Source organism: Moschus berezovskii, chromosome 1, assembly GCF_049115385.1.
Source record: "Moschus berezovskii isolate FMDL1 chromosome 1, NW_MosBer_1.0, whole genome shotgun sequence".
Taxonomy (NCBI): Eukaryota; Metazoa; Chordata; class Mammalia; order Artiodactyla; family Moschidae; genus Moschus; species Moschus berezovskii.
In genome coordinates, this window is record NC_142460.1 from 112,402,959 (window position 1) to 112,419,855 (window position 16,897).

The window sequence follows — 16,897 nt, forward strand, 5'->3', positions numbered from 1 at the left end:
TGTGAGAGTGTTTCTTGGGGAGTGGGGAGAACAAAGGGGCATTGAAGTGCTAATGTATGCTGTTAATGTCATCAGCTTTGACAGATTATAGGACATGCAGCTGTTTTGGGCAATTACAGGACAGGATAGATTCCTAAAAATAGAGGCAAATTTTTGAAAAGATAAACCCTGGCAATCGTGACCATCAATATTTTAAAAGTCTCCAGTGAATGATCAGAGTTTTACAGAATTTGTGATGTTGGGTGTGTATCAGTTTTCTAGGGCCGCCATAACAAAATATCGCAGACTGAGTGGCTTATAAAACAACAGAAGTTCATTTCCTCACAGTTCTGGGAAAGTCCAGGCTGAAAGTGCTGGCGGGTTTGGTTTCTCCCGAGGCCGCTCCCTGACTCGCCGGTGGTTGCCTTCTTGCCTCTTCACGTGGTCTTTCTCTGTGCACATGCATTCCTGGTGTCTCTTCTGCCTCATAAAAGGACACTCGTCATGTTGGGTTGTGTTCACATTATGAAAGATTCACCCTAATGACTTCACTTTAATGTAATCACCTCTTCAAAGACCCCCTCTTCAAATAAAGTCACTTTCTATAATCCTGCAGGTTGGGCTTCAGCATAAATTCTAGAGGCACCAGTGACTTCACTAACCGGTAAACTAATTTCTTTCCTCACTCTATTTCAGTTCCCCTCCTTACACTGTGTGTGGTTAGTTGTCATAGTTTGGTATTTTTTGCAGCGTGTCATGGTTTTAACAAGACAGTTTCCTATGGGCTTCCCAGGTGGTGCTAGTGGTAAAGAACCCACCTGCCAATGCAGGAGACATAAGAGATGCAGGTTGGATCCCTGGGTTGGGAAGATCACCTGGAGGAGGGCATGGCAACCCACTCCAGTATTCTTTCCTGGAGAATCCCCATGGACAGAGAGGTGGGCTCTGTCCATAGGGTCTGGTGGGCTGCAGTCCATAGGGTCGCACAGAGTTAGACACGACTACAGTGACCTCACATGCATGCATGCACGTGGTTTTAACAAGACAGTTTGCCAGTTTCCTATGGTAACCCACTGAGGTAGCATGGCAGTGGATGAACTGTTACGTTACTCCACAGACAGATTGAGAACTTAAACCCAACAAGTTTTGATGCATGATTCTTTATGAGTTGAGAAGCTGTTATTTATATAGCAAAATATTACAATTCATTTGCTTGTGACTGCAGTGGCTAACTGACTATTTAGGACTGCCACTGATATCAAGGTCCATGTAAGCTGTGTAGTGATACCCTGTGGTGTCCGTGGGTCCTTGGCAACATATGTCATGCCTTGGAATTAACAATTTCCTAGAACCTCCTGGTGCTAAGAATTTGGTTTCTTTTTATAGTTATTACATTCTTTTACATTATAGATTCTATACTTTGTTTTTCCTTCTCTGAAGAAGGTGTAGTATTTGAGTGACATTTCTAAATACATAGATCTGTATATTAAAATTTATAGTTGGAATTGTTCTTTTTCTTCCCAGCAACTTGTAAAGTCACACGATCTGGCCATGATTTAGATTGTTTAGCCATGTCCCCAGCATCTGTCATGGTGCCTTACACATTGGAAGCGCTCATTCTCCTTTAAATGAGTGAATAAAATAAATGTCAGAAAAATAGTGCTTTAGTGCGTTTTACCCCTATAGGCTTTAGCGTGGCTATTGCGTTTCCTTTTCACTTGTCATTACCCCACCCCCACAAATGCATGTAGTCAGCATTTGTTTGGGTTGGTTTATCACCCCAAAGTAATATAAGTAGCTGAAAATGTGACCTTCCTGTGTGAAGGGAGCAGAACCAGAGGTACCACTTTCCATGAACAGCGAATTGTAATACTATATTCTGGAGCATTTCTGCTGGGATGTCTTCTGTTTTACCTCTAGTTTAACACATACGAAGTGGGACTCCCCAGAGTCTGTAAGGTAAGTCTGTCCTCTTTCCAATGTGGAAACAATTGGGATTTTAGACACCCACCTTCCCTCGACACCCACCCCCACACCCCACGCTTATTTTTCCAGATCTGTCACTAACTTTAGGCACTTTCTTGTTTTAAAACATTTCTTTGTTGTCTGCCCTCCTTCGGTTGCAATTGACAAATCTTCTAGATTAGACAATAAAATTCATTTTTGACTTCTTTAACCAAAATACAGTGGTAAATAGCTTCAGATAGTACTTGATCTAATTGAAAGATAGACATTTAATGTCATCCAGGACACAGCTTCTCCTGTTTCTGCGTTGCCCTCCTTCTCTGCCTCTGATACCTCTATCTGACCTCAGTGATACACATTCATCCCAAGCTTCACATAGTGCCCTTGTTGCCTGCCCACTCCTCTCTGAAAGGAGGTTGACTTTATAGAAATCAACATGTCTTCTGCTAGCGTTTCACTTCCTGGGAGTGATTGAGTTGAGATACAGGGAGGGGATATGGTGTGTGTCTGTGGAGGAGAGGTGTCAACCCTAAACCAAAGATATGATTTGCTGGTTGGCTTAAGCAAATTAAGTACCTTCCTTTGGATCAGGATGTCTGTCCCATGTAAACCACAGGGCTGAGAATGGAATAATTCTCCAGATGGAAAGCAGTTGCTGTGTTGTCTTTCCTTAGACAGTGGCTGCAGATTCTGCAAGAGGCAAGCCACAGTTTTCATCTTGCTAATTACGATCGCATGGTGTCTCAGCTGCTGAGTTCCAGAGAAGCCTGAATCTTACTTTCTGCTAGATGGACTCCCAGCATATCAGTCACTTGGGCCCCTCTTGTGTTTTTAACATTTATTTGGAAGGGTATCCAAAAGGTGTCCAAGGTCACACTGTTTGACAGTTATTTGTTATTTTAACATCAGAGTTCTTATAGCAGCTTTTAATATTGTTGCTCTTTTTTCAACTATTAAATAGCTATGACCAGTGTTTGTAGATACTATGTATAAAGATACAGTTTCTGTTTTGTCACAGTCTTCATAATGTTGAGTAGTATTTTAAAATGTTTCTAATGTTATGGCTGGCCAGCATGTTTTTTGTTGCTGTTGTTTATTATTGGTTACGTTGAATATTTTACTAATGTTTCAGCTGGAAGGATCTTGAATTGGTTCAGTCTTTTGAGTGGATCTAATTTGTTGGTATTCATTAAGAATCGAAATAGCTGTTTATCTTTTCCCTTTGGTCCAGTAATTTACTTTTAGGGAGTTTTCCTGATTATGAGCACTATTCATAAATGCACAGCTACCAAAAGAAATGGAAAAAGAAACAACTAGAAGCATAAATATTATTATAAGAGTCTTCAGTTCAGTCGCTCAGTTGTGTCCGACTCTTTGTGACCCCAAGAATCACAGCACGCCAGGCCTCCCTGTCCATCACCAACTCCCGGAGTTCACTCAAACTCATGTCCATCAAGTCGGTGATGCCATGCAGCCATCTCATTCTCTGTCGTCCCCCTTCTCCTCCCTCCCCCAACCCCTCCCGCATCAGAGTCTTTTCCAGTGAGTCAACTCTTCGCATGAGGTGGCCAAAGTATTGAAGTTTCAGCATCAGTCCTTCCAATGAACACCCAGGATTGATCTCCTTTAGAATGGACTGGTTGGATCTCCTTGCAGTCCAAGGGACCCTCAAGAGTCTTCTCCAGCACCACAGTTCAAAAGCATCAATTCTTTGGCGATCAGCTTTCTTCACAGTCCAACTCTCACATCCATACATGACCACTGGAAAAACCATAGCTTTGACTAGACGGACCTTGGTTGGCAAAGTAATGTTTCTGCTTTTTAATATGCTGTCTAGGTTGGTCATAACTTTCCTTGGGACACTGTTTCCACTGTTTTCCCCATCTATTTCCCTTGAAGTGATGGGACCAGATGCCATGATCTTAGTTTTCTGGATGTTGAGCTTCAAGCCAACTTTTTCACTCTCCTCTTTCACTTTCATCAAGAGGCTTTTTCACTTTCTGCCATAAGGGTGGTGTCATCTGCATATCTGAGGTTATTGATATTTCTCCTGGAAATCTTGATTCCAGCTTGTGCTTCTTCCAGCCCAGCATTCCTCAGGATGTACTCTGCGTATAAGTTAAATAAGCAGGATGACAATATACAGCCTTGACGTACTCTTTTTCCTATTTGGAACCAGTCTGTTGTTCCATGTCCAGTTCTAACTGTTGCTTCCTGACCTGCATATAGGTTTCTCAGGAGGCAGGTCTGGTATTCCCATCTCTTTTAGAATTTTCCACAGTTTATTATGATCCACACAGTCAAAGGCTTTGGCATATCCGTAAGGCAGAAATAGATGTTTTTCTGGAACTCTTTTGCTTTTTCCATGATCCAGCGGATGTTGGCAATTTGATCTCTGGTTCCTCTGCCTTTTCTAAAACCAGCTTAAACATCTGGAAGTTCACGGTTCACATCTTGCTGAAGCCTGTCTTGGAGTCTTAGAATAATTTAAAATCATCTAAATGTTGAGCAAAGCAAAAATGAAACTAATGTGTCTGCCATGGGATGATATGCCACCACTGTACATTTTGGTTTTTGATTTTTTTCTCCTAGTATCTATTTTTATTTATCTGGCTGCAGCACTCGATCTTTGTTGCGGGATCTTTAGTTGTGGCATATGTGATCTAGTTCCCCAACCAGGAATTAAACTGATCGTTTGCATCAGGGGTGCAGAGTCTTAGCCACTGGACCTCCAAGAAAGTTCCACCACTACATTTTGGACTAAATTATTTTTCTAAGATGAGGAGATTTTAATCGTGCATTTGAATTTAGAGCCTTCAGGAAGTTTTCAGACCTCTAAATAATGTGTTGTAAGTAGATTTCAGAAAAGCTTTTAATTTTTTTTTCTTTGTCCATAACTTTCATTATTTTTCCAATCTTGTAGATTTAAAATAGTGTGATTTAGAATCATAGTTGGACTTTGATATGCTCTGGATATGGTATCAGAAAAGAGTATCAAGTCTGTTCTGTTTGAGGCCAAAGGCAGAAATGTGGTACCAGATATGTGGAAGAACAAATGAGGAGACAGTTTAATATTTGGAGCAGTTGTTATCCAGTGTGTGAATGCTGAACTCAGTTTTGTGATGCTGAAAATACCATGTATATTTGGTTGAAGCAATTATACCTGACTTACATCAACAATCCTGTTTATGTAATACTTGCTAGATTTTTGTCTGTGAAGCCTGGAAGTAAAATAGTTCATACTAAACATTAGAGTATTTAGTGTAGTTTTACATATAAACACTCAGCTAAATGTTAATTAAGATTGCAGTTTTTGTTTTTACTCTGGCTGCTTTAATATAGCTGTGGGTTTGAATTAAGTAATTTCATTGCCCATAACTGATGGAGGTTTGAATAAAAGCTTTTATGATTTTGCAAGCTGTTTCTGAGAGTTAAGAAAGTACAGAGATATTTAATATGTATATGTTTTTAGAACTAGGTCATTTACTTTTTAGGGCTGAATAAGTATGATCAGGCAGAATATACAAATAGGTGCTTTGTGATTTTAGGAAGTGCTTATTTTGGATGTCTTGTTTAAGTCTTTTCAGCTCCTTGAGGCAGAACTTCTTTTAAACCTCTACCAGACGTGATATCGAGACTCATACCTGTTTGGTACAGAGTAGATTGGATCAGTGTCTTACTGTTACCTTGTGACCTTTTTTAAACATAGATGTTATGAAAGATACCACCGTGGAAAAGGTATGGCAGGAAGGTTTTTGTGTGCCTTCTGAAGATCGGTTGTGGCTAGTCTTTGCGTATCCGGTCTTCACTTGGGGCAGATGAAGACTACATCATAGATGTGTAAACAAATCAAAATGGACCTGTTCTGTAAAGCTGCAGTGAGTCCACTACTGAAGTGGTGGCATTTTCTCTAATTTTTGTTCTCTGGCATCCAGGTTTTTTAGATATTTTGAAAGTGAAAACAAGCTTTCAATCAGGAAACGTCTTAACTTGTCTTGTTTGTTTTTAACGTCTAATATTTCCTGTTCTTTTCAGGTTTCCTTTTGATGTTAGACTTTAAACAGACTAATTTCATACTGAACCTTATTCTAGAATTGAGTGTCTTTATAAGAGGATAAACTCAGGTCTTTAAATAAAAAGCCTATGTAGTTTTATTGCTACTATGACTGAAACTTTTAATACAGAGTTGTCTTAACTTTACTATGCCTTTTTTTTTTTTTGGCCACATTTGCTTGTATGTTTCTCTTAACCGAAAAACTGTAACTTCTGCAGGGCTTGGGACAACTTTACTTCACGTGTCTATTCCTAGCTCTTTGTTCAGTCGCTCAGTCATGTCTGACTCGGCAACCCCATGGACTGCAGCACTCCAGGCTTCCCCATCCTTCACCAACTCCCGGCGCTTGCTCACACATTGAGTCAGTGATGCCATCCAACCATTTCATCCTCTGTCGTCCCCTTCTCCTGCCTTACCTCTTAGCACAGTGCTTTGTCCGCCCTAGGAGTATGTTTGGTATAAGTGAAAACCGTGATCTTTCTCTCTGAAAGTATGAGCTAGCTGAAGTAGAACTAAAGCTAGAGTAACCCTTTTAAAATTTGAACAGTTTACCCCTTTCTCTTAAAAATTTTACTTTTGGTTACAGAAACTAATACAGTACTATGATCAATGTAATAAACCCATTCACAGCAATTTGAACAGATAAGAACTCTCCTGCTCTTCGTGTTTGGTATTTCTTGTTGACTTTAAAAAAGTATGCCACCAGCATGTATTTATTATGAGAGTTTTTACAGACAATAATTTATATCATTTTGACTTGTGTTTTTCTTTGCCCCAAGATACATTAAATGATACAGAAGCACTACTGATAACTACTTTAATTTGAGACATTTTGGTGACCTTTGTGTATCGGAATCAGGCATTTAAAAAAATTTGTACATCTTAGGTACTTCAGTTCCATATTCATTATTTTAATATTAGACTGAATGATAATTTAGAGGAAAAGAATACTCTTATTTTCTTCACTAGTTGTTTCACTAGGATTCCACCTGACTGAGCTCATTTTGGGAGATCCTTTTCATCAATCAGTGACTCAGTGTTTCCCTGACAGATATCCATGGTTGGTCAAGTTGTGACTTAATGCCTGCCATATAATGGGTATTATATGTAATCATATGATGGGTGTGGTGGTTTTATTTTTTAAATCATTCAGTCACCAGGCTTTCAGAATTGTCTCTTGTGTTATACCTACTGTGTGTGCCAAGCACACTGTTACCCATTCCTGTGGGTCAGGGTAGAGTTGAGCAGGATCTCCTCCAGAGCTCAGATCCTCCTGTGTACCACAGGGGCATCTGGATGAGATGTCCTGAGCCAGTGATCAGAGGAGTGTTCACCTGTATCATTCTGTTCAGTGTGACGTGTGTGTATATATATATATATCACATTCAGGCGATTAGTTGTACTATTTGAAATTAAATGGGAGGAGGTGCCTTCTTCTTCACATGAGGATGGTATTTACTTTTCTTCCATGGTTTCTCATCTCAGTAAATGAAGTACTACCTATCCACATGTCCTTAGGAAACCTTTGATTCTTCTCTTTTCCTGAGCTCTGTGTCAAGTCACCCACCCTTGAGTCTGCTGCTTCCTGAGTATCTTTGGAATCCTGGGATTCTAGGATTCTCCTCAACACCGTGCCTCAGTCCAGGTTTCGGTCTTCTCTTAGGTGACTCCAGCACCTTCCTAACTTGGCCCCCTCTCCTCAGTCCAGATTCCTTCTAGTTTTCATATTAGAGTTCAGGATGGTCTTTTTAAAATGTAAATCATACCACTTCCCTGCGTTTTCTGCTTTTTCTTCCCTGTTTTCTCGTAAGTGATTCCTTCAAGGCTCCTCTCAAGCCTCACTTCATTTTGTTTCTTTTTCTTCACCCATCCCTTCCCGTGACTGTTAACTGCTCACTGAATTCCTTCGGTTCTTTGCCTTCCTCCCCAGATATTCATGTTGTCACTCTCCTGTCTGTCCTTCAGGTCTGAACACAGAAGACACTTCCTCTGAGATGTATTCCCAGACCACTGAATTTGGTTAGGGCTTCCTCTTTGTGTGTCCATTGGGGGAATTGTTACTACCCCCTTGTTTGTCTTCCTTTGTTTCTGAGATAAGCTTGATGAGTGTTCAGTCACCAGGTTTTCCAGATCTACAGCAGTAGCAGTTCCTATTGTATAGAAGCCTGCCCAGTTCTTATTAATCTGAGAGGTTTAAATATATTGTTACCCTGCAATAGATCCGTGATGTGGCAGGACAGTCAGCACAGGCCTGGGGTTAGATACCGCTTTATACTGAATGGGCTTCCCTGGTGGCTCAGACAGTAAAGCATCTGCCTGCAATGCTGGACACCCAGGTTCAATCCCTGGGTTGGGAAGATCCCCTAGAGAAGGAAATGGCAACCCACTCCAGTACTCTTGCCAGGAAAATTCCATGGACTCAGGAGCCTGGTAGGCTACAGTCCATGGGGTCGCAGAGAGTCGGACACGACTGAGTGATTTCACTTTCTTTCTTTCTTATACTGAATAGACGTCAGCATATCCTTTTTTAAACAAGGAACCGAGATGCTGGTCTGTGGGCCATGTCCAGCCCACTGACCTTTTATAAGGACCACAAACTAAGAAAGGGTTGTAATTTTTTGAGTGCTGAAAAAGAAATCAAAAGAAGAATATTTTATGACATAAGAATATCATATGAAATTCAAATTTTAGTGTTGATAAGTTGTTTTATTGGAACATGGCCACACTCAGTCATTCGTGTGTCATTGCTGTTCTTGCACTGCGACTGCAGACGAGTAGCTGTGACACTGACTATATGACTGGCAGAGCCTACCATATTTACTGTTGGGCACCGTACAGAAGAGTTTTCTTTAAATCCTCTCTGTGACATGAGAACAGCTACGTATAGTTAGGAAATATTTAAGCTATATGTCAGTTTCCTTCTTTCCCTGCTTCTGAGAATATCATTTGAGTTTTCAGAACTGTACTCCAACCTCTCTGCCTTATGCCTACCTAGAGCTTTTTGAAACTTGAACATTGCAGATTAGATGTTGAGAAAATAGAGATTTCAATTCCTACTAAATTTTGTAAACAAAACCAGCATGCATCGCTGGTCCCCGATCCCGTAGCCTGAAGTCAGTCTTTTCCTATATAAATAATTTTCTAATCCTTAAAATACACTTTTTTACAGTTAAGGAGAAAAAAGGAACTTTTTATGCCATTTGATGTAATTATTAAAATATGATACTGGAGGCCCTTTTGTAAATTTTTAATCCTTTTTTACCAATATGTTGCAGAAAAAGAGACCCAACTGTGTTTTGATTGTATAATCTACTACTAACTATTGGAAGTATCTTTTTTTGTTAGGATTTATTATTAGGCAATATCAAACCTTCATTTTACATTATTTAATAAAATCAAATGGTCTTTACAACATTGTTTACATTTTGTTTAAAAATATTTTATTGAGAAAATACTTAATTAACTTTGTTTTATTTTTAGGGTTATATCCTGTGTTGTGACCTCATGGTTTAAGTGGGAATAAAGATGAGTATAAGCAGTGATGAGGTCAACTTCTTGGTATATAGATACTTGCAAGAGTCAGGTGAGTACATTCATAAAGTAAATAGGCCTCAAATTATTTTAATATCCTCAAAATAACCTTTTATGCATTTGAAATTTGTACCAGTCCAAACTGTTGAACTTTGTATGTTTCCTTAATGTCTGGACTGCCATTTTAAAGCTATGTGTTACTGCATGGTTTAACTCTCTGACTCTTTCAAATATGTTGGAATCATCTCAGGCAAATATTTGTAACAAGTGGTTTGGCTTTCACTGTTCAAAGATCATTTTTATAATTTGTAATGAAGTGAGATTATTACAAACGGTTGGTAGGAACATATAAATTCTCAGCTACCATCAGTTTCATAATGTATATTCATAATTCTCAGTTAATGTTACTGGTCCTAGTTGCAGTAGGCATTTCAAAAGCTAAATTTGCTTTTTCATAATGCTTTTGTCTTACGCCAGTTGATTAAGTGTATCTTTGACCTGAATCTTAATAAGGTATTTCATCAGGAGCTGATTAGGAAACATAAATCAGTGAAAGTTATTTGTTATAAATATTAAGTTAGTGATCTCCCAAGTTTTATAGACAGATTAAGAGGTGTTATCCTAAAAAAGAAGGAATATCACAAGGGAAAATGTAGAATGGATTAAGGGGAAAAAATAACTAAAAGAGGGAAAAACTTGGGTTGTATGGGACATAAGATGGTGGAGAAGATTGACTGCAATGAAAAGTTAGATTGTTAACATGAGATTGAATCATTTGGTGGTTGAAAATGTTGGAGTGTGAATTTTAGGAATTATGACTTAAAGTTATTGGGATGTTAATTAAGGTAAAGTTTGGTATAAAAAGGTAATTTTGGTAGTCACTTTTGGGGGAGGGGTGAAAGGAATAGAGTAGGATATTGAGCCTTCAGTTTTGATTTGAAACTCCAGTTATTCTTCTTCCAGGGCTTAGTTAGTTTTCCTTTCTTAGGCAGAGATTTTAAACAGGGCCTTAGATTTTATATTGACTGCTAATTGAGATATTCCCAGTTGCACTCCAGTTCTGAGCTTTTCTCTTGGGTGGGAATTTTCTATTCCCAGGCAACATCACTATTTCTCTCTGGCTTGGAACAGCTGAGAAAATTATATCCAACAAGGGCCGGGAGGGAAAAAGAAGAAAATAAAGTACCAAGAATGCAGGATAACTTGTTATAAAGATTTGAAACGAATAGATTTTGTTTTGTTTTCAGTTGGTAAACTGGCAGATCCAAAGAGAAAATCTGTAGAATATTTTGCATAAGATATAATGATTATTAATAAAGTGGAAAAGGTAGTGACCCAGGAACTATAGCACAACGCTCACATTTGGATAGTTATATAGTACTTTAGACAGTAGCAGAAAGAAGTTATTGGGGCAGAACAGACTGCTTTTTCTGCCTTTGAATTCAACCACCAGTTAAGTCAGAGCTTTGAGGCATTAGACACTAAAGTGAAAAACAGTGTGAAGGATCAGTGGATGAGAAATACAGATGATGTTTTATGTTGCTGCAGGAAAATATAGCAAGTAAAAGGGAGAGTAAAATAATAATCTGGGTTAATTTATGAAAGTGTCCAGTGATTTTATCAAAAGTCTTAAAATTGCTTATGTTCTCAGAAAAAATGCTTCTAAATTTTATGTTTTAAGGTATTTTATGTTGCAGTAAACATAAAGCAAGAATGATATTTTTTTTAAATACCTTGTATGGTAGACTAATATTTATCATATTAAGTCCTATGTAATTGTTAACTCTGTTCTTAGTTGTGCTTTGTGTATTCTTTACAAAACTATATATGGTGTATTGGTGATGAAGTATGATGTTAAGCCACATGTCTAAAATGTGAACAACAGTCGCTTTATAAAATTGGCAACTTCCTATTTACATGATGAATTTATAGGGGAAAATCAGACTACATACAGTGATGACATTTTGACTTAATAGCAGTTTTTCTAGGAAGGCAGCTTGCAATAAATTTAAGAAACACCTATAACCAGCATTCTGAAGTTTGATCCTCTGACCACCTGCATCACAGTCACTTAGAGAACTAGGAGTGGGCCCCAGAATTTGCATTTTACAGATGTTCCAAGTGGTTCTTAGGTGCAATTAATGATGGATCTGTACTAGTTGTAGGATAATTAGAACTTGATAAGAAGGTGTTGTATATTCACAGTATCTTGGGATCCATCTCCTGAGGGAATAAAATCACTTAACTTGTTTTAATGTTAAATACTTCATACTATGTGGTAAATCTCCTATTACGACTATTATCAGTACTAGAAAATATTACCTGTAAAAGTCCCTCCCCGCCCCCAGTTGCATAACTTCTCAGAGCTCCCATTTTCTCATTCATAAAATTTGTTAGTAATACTTGCTGAAAAGGAACTACAGCATGGTATTCAGCCTCAAATGTTTTATAAACTTCTGTCTGAAATAAGCCATCCTTCCCTATTTGTTAAAACTAAGAGAAAAATTTATTGTAATATGGTTTTATTGTGCTGGAACCTTTTATCTTTCTCATTTATATCTCTGGAAAATTCACCCTGAGCTTATTACTTTGATCATTATCATTTTGTGCTGTTAGGAACTAGACTTTTCATATTTAACAAATATTTCCTGGGGAATAAAATTTGGTGTTTTTTATTGTTTTTTTCTTTTGGGTTTTGACATGTAGTGCTACAATTAATGATTGATTTGATTCAGTGTGTTCCCTTTAATTAGCATTTACCCAAGGGTATTAATAATTTGATCACCCTAATAACTTATATCTAGCAATGATAGGTAGAATAAATACTAATATTACAGTTGGTTGTATATAAGAGAAACTGATGCAGGGTTAGTTTTAGAAGAGCTAAGCTGGTTTGGATATTTAAAATTTTCTCCCCCTCCCCTCACTCCTTCGCCCTTTGTGTCACTTGACTCTCCTGTAGTTGTTTTTTTCTGAGGAAATTGTTCCAGGCAATTATTTGTGAACTTTGTGGTACCCGTTTTTCTTGTTGCTTTGTATAAGATGAAATTTTGCTTAAATTGTGTATTTGGTTTAGGGGAGAAATCTTGGTTCTAGATTTTATTGTCATCTATTACATGTTTAGGAGCTCATGGATAAACCTGTGTTGAACAGTTGCATTTTATGATTGAAAACTAACTGGAAAATGCAGAAACAACATGTCCTTGTTACTGAATAATTTTCTAGACTGTGCTTCTGAATACTGTTATTTTTAAAAATCCTCATATTTTTAGAACTGAGATTCATCTTGCCACGTAGTCTCCATTTATGAGAAGGTGATGATATATGTAGGCTTAAAGCATTCACTTCATGAAAGATTTTCTTGTCTCTCCTGCACCCCACTTCACTCTTTTACTCTTTTCAAAGGGATATTGCTTCTCCCAGGAAATAGGCCTTGTACCACACCACTTCTTACATGATGCTTACTTAAAATGTTATATTTATTTATAAGGTCACACATCAAACACACACTTAATTTGGACATCTAAACATGATCATAATGATCATAGTGGGCACAAAGTAGCCAGAATGTTTATGTATAACTTTATGGTTCTGACCTGTAACACCCAACAGCCCATTCATTTGTCTTTGTCATGTATTGGTTTTTCCATTAACCCCTGCAATGGCCAGTAGAGTATCAGCAGTTAAATGATAGTGTAGTTTCTCTTCACTCAGGTAAAGGTAACTGGTCTAGATAAACATTGCTTCTTATCTTCTGCTGGTGCCATTTATTATAAACAAATTTTAACAGCAGGTTGGAAGGAGTTTAGAGTAAATGGCTATCAGTAATGTGCCTTTCACCGTGAAGAAATGGATAGGAGAGGTCAGCATCTGATATGTCCACCATGAGTCTTTTCTTTCAGTTTTTGTGAGTACATGGTCAGTTACAAAACTGCAAGTAGGTACATAGTTTTGCTTTATAATAAAATATGCAGTGGCATTAATTTGCTACTACAGTTGTTGTACATATGACTAGTGAACAATAAATAGCAAGCAGTTGCCATAAATGCTGATAATTAACTATACTTTCATACTTCCAAATCACTTTTTCTCCTCTTTTTGTAAACTAAATGACTATGTTTTTTGCTGATAAAGGAAATTCCTGTTACACATTCCGACTGACATGCTTGTTAAAAGACAAAGGTCCTTTAATGGTTGCCAAACAGAGAACTTGTTCAATCTTAATAGTAATCTTTTTGTTTTTTTAGGAAAAACCAGCGTAGTAAGCATATAAGGAAATGTATAAATTGCTGATGGCTTCATAAACTTGTACAGTTTTTTTGAAAAGCGATTTGGCAGTCATGAACTTCCTTTGAAGTGCTGATGTCCCCTTCAACTTTTGAGGGAATCCATCCTAAAGAAAAAAACATATATATATATATATATACACACACATGGCAAAAGCCTATACACATAGATGTATGAAGTAAGTTTTTTTAAATAGTGAACATTGGAAAATCCAAATGTCCAGCCATGGGATGAATAATTTACTAGCTGGTACATTTATTGGATGAATATTATGATAATAAAATTATTTCAGAAAATACAATTCATATAAAATATTCATATATATATATATAGATATATATAAAGGGCAAAATTAGGGCACAAAACTGCATATCCAGTGTATTATGCTGGATAAAAGGAAATAAAATATTTTAACAGTTGTATTTGGGTTTTGGTATTGTAATTTTGTTTTCTTCACTCCTTTCTTTCCTGTTTTTATTTTTTTAAATAGGTGTTAGGTCTATCTAACTTTTCAACATACAAGGTCCCATGTAGTATTTTTTTCTTTACTTCTTTTTACCTTTTCTAAAACCTTCACGCATTTAAGTATGGAACTTTTTGTAGTAAATAAAATTCTGGGTCTATAGGATAGAATTGGAAACAGATTTGGGGTCAAGAGAGTATGTGTTGATGGAAGCAGGGGTATAATTTTCTGGGCTTTTCTGACCTGAGGCTAAAAAAAGGACCTTGTATAAATCAGATTTTACTTCCATACTAGGGCACTGTGTCGTGTTAGTAGTTAAGCTTTGCCTGCCCCCTCCCACCCACCCGCGCCACCCCCGTTCAGATACCCTACACCATAACCATGTTCAGAGCCCTTTTTCATGTTCGTATACCCTCCATTTGCAAAGTAGAGTTGACAGGCTCTGAAAGACTTGACTTCCCTTTGAGAAAACCATCCCTGTCATCCCGTGAGAGGTCACTCCTGAAACAAGCGATGTGTAGAAAAGTCTTGTGACCTCATTTCTTACACAGGGACAGTGCATGGCCTCAGAAGTAACTGCACATAGACTGACACTCTCCCCCCACCCCCACCCTGTACCACTGCTAGTCCTGATCACGGAATATCCTTGAGTTACTGAACTTTGTGGTGTTCAGCCTTACTCCTCTCTGGATTTCCTTTTCTATCTCCCAGATTTTAATCACTCTAGTGAATGTGTAGAATACTTGATTGTAGAGTATTTATACAAAGTATTATTTATATCAGCTTTTGCTTTTACTTCTGGAAAGAAGGGATGCTATATTAGGCAACCAGGCTAGACTTAAGCATTTCACAGACTGTAATTTATGCCTTTTGCCTTTTACTATGTAGATCAAAAGCTGGTCTGAAAAAGTATTGCCTACATATATATTTACAGATAAATGCAAATATATTTTGGCATAACCCTGGTTCAAGTTTTAGTTTTTCAAGGGAGATTTAAGTCATATGTTTTCTCTGGATTCATAGATTTCCTGCTGTGCCAAGATAAATTATAGTAGAATTGCATTCTGATTTAACAAATGTTTATTGAACACTAGTAAAATTAGGTGACATCTAGTTTCCTAAAATTGAAAGATTACTAGACATTAACCCCATCTTCAGACATCCCAGTGTATTAATCATACACATACACACAACCCGTAGAATGCTGCACATACACAAATTAGAAGATTAGTATAGACGAGAAGTATCAATGCTGGAGCAGCAGAAGGAAGGACTTCACCTCCATTCACATAGGTGAAAAGTACGTGCGAACACATAAAGCACAAAGGCATGAGATAGCACAGTATATTCTAGGTCGTGGTTGTAATTGGCAGTCACTTGAATTTAATGTGCATTGAGAAGAATTGGGGAGATAAGCCTGGAGAGATGAGTAGGGTAAAGATTACAAAGGTACCTGTGTGTCACACTTAGAGAGTTTGACCTTGATTCAGTTCAGTTCAGTTCAGTTCAGTCGCTCAGTCGTGTCCGACTCTCCGTGACCCCATGAATCACAGCACGCCAGGCCTCCCTGTCCATCACCAACTCCCGGAGTTCACTCAAACTCATGTCCACAGAGTCGGTGATGCCATCCAGCCATCTCATTCTCTGTCGTCCCCTTCTCCTCCCGCCCCCAACCTTTCCCAGTATCAGAGTCTTTTCCAGTGAGTCAACTATGAAGGCCAAAAGGATTGTTGAAAGTACTCAAGTAAGGAGTGGTATGATCATTTTTTGTTTTACAAGTAGTCTTCTAGCTATAGTGTTGCAAGTGTACTTGACTGGGGAAGAGAGGAAAGGAACTTATGACAGCAGTAGTCCAGGTAAAGGATGATGGGGGACTAAAATCCAGGTTTGGGCACAAAAAAGAAAGCTGATGACAGACCAGAGAGGGAGAATTGATAGGATTTGGCAAATGGTGGAATGCCAGGGGCTGAGGTGGAAGTTAGGATGACCTTCAGGTATAGCATAGCAAGGTGAAAAATTTCTAAGGAAGAAGTTGTTTTAGGGAGGGGAAGAAGAAGAGTAGTTTTGAACATAATTTTAAGCTACTTTGTAATGCTGTACCTAGAAATAAAGAAAAAGTTATTGTTCAATTCAGCATGTGTTTAAGAAGAGCATTTAAGTATGGACCTTCTTTAGGGCAAATATATATTAACGATAAGTGCCAAAACAGTATTAAGGATGACTTTAGGGTTGTTTTCTTGCTATTTGAGAACATTGTAAGTGCATATGTAATAACTTAGGGTGGCAGAGAGCACCTGGTCTCACAAACAAATTCAGAACATAGGCAACATTCCAGTTAAAAATTGACATTGTTCTGCGTGCAGCTCTTGGGATATTCTTGGACATAATCTTGAACTTTGTCATCTAATTAAACAGAGTCTAAATGTAATTAATAATTATTTAAATTGTACTCAGAAATTGGAGTACAGAAGTCATAGACTTTGATACAGTTTAGAGGCTTTGGAAAATCTAAGTATCTTGCTTATTAATAAAATGTCTTAATGTCTCGTGTGCTACTGATGCCACTTTCTAATACCCTGAAATGAAATAAGAATAATGATGTAGTCTTTTATTTTTTG

General features: G+C 37.8%; 1 protein-coding gene across 6 annotated transcripts in view; it reads left to right on the forward strand.

Moving 5' to 3' along the window:
* Positions 1–16,897, forward strand: part of TBL1XR1 (TBL1X/Y related 1) — a 183,913-nt gene that overhangs the window by 135,378 nt on the left and 31,638 nt on the right. For 5 of the 6 annotated variants that reach the window (XM_088839002.1, XM_088839000.1, XM_088839011.1 and 2 more), the window contains one exon: positions 9,479–9,581. The exons of the other annotated variant lie outside the window; for it this stretch is intronic. In XM_088839002.1, the coding sequence (XP_088695128.1) occupies positions 9,524–9,581 (58 nt within the window). In that variant the 5' untranslated portion in view covers positions 9,479–9,523. The remainder of the gene's footprint in view (positions 1–9,478; positions 9,582–16,897) is intronic. 6 annotated transcript variants of the gene reach the window in all.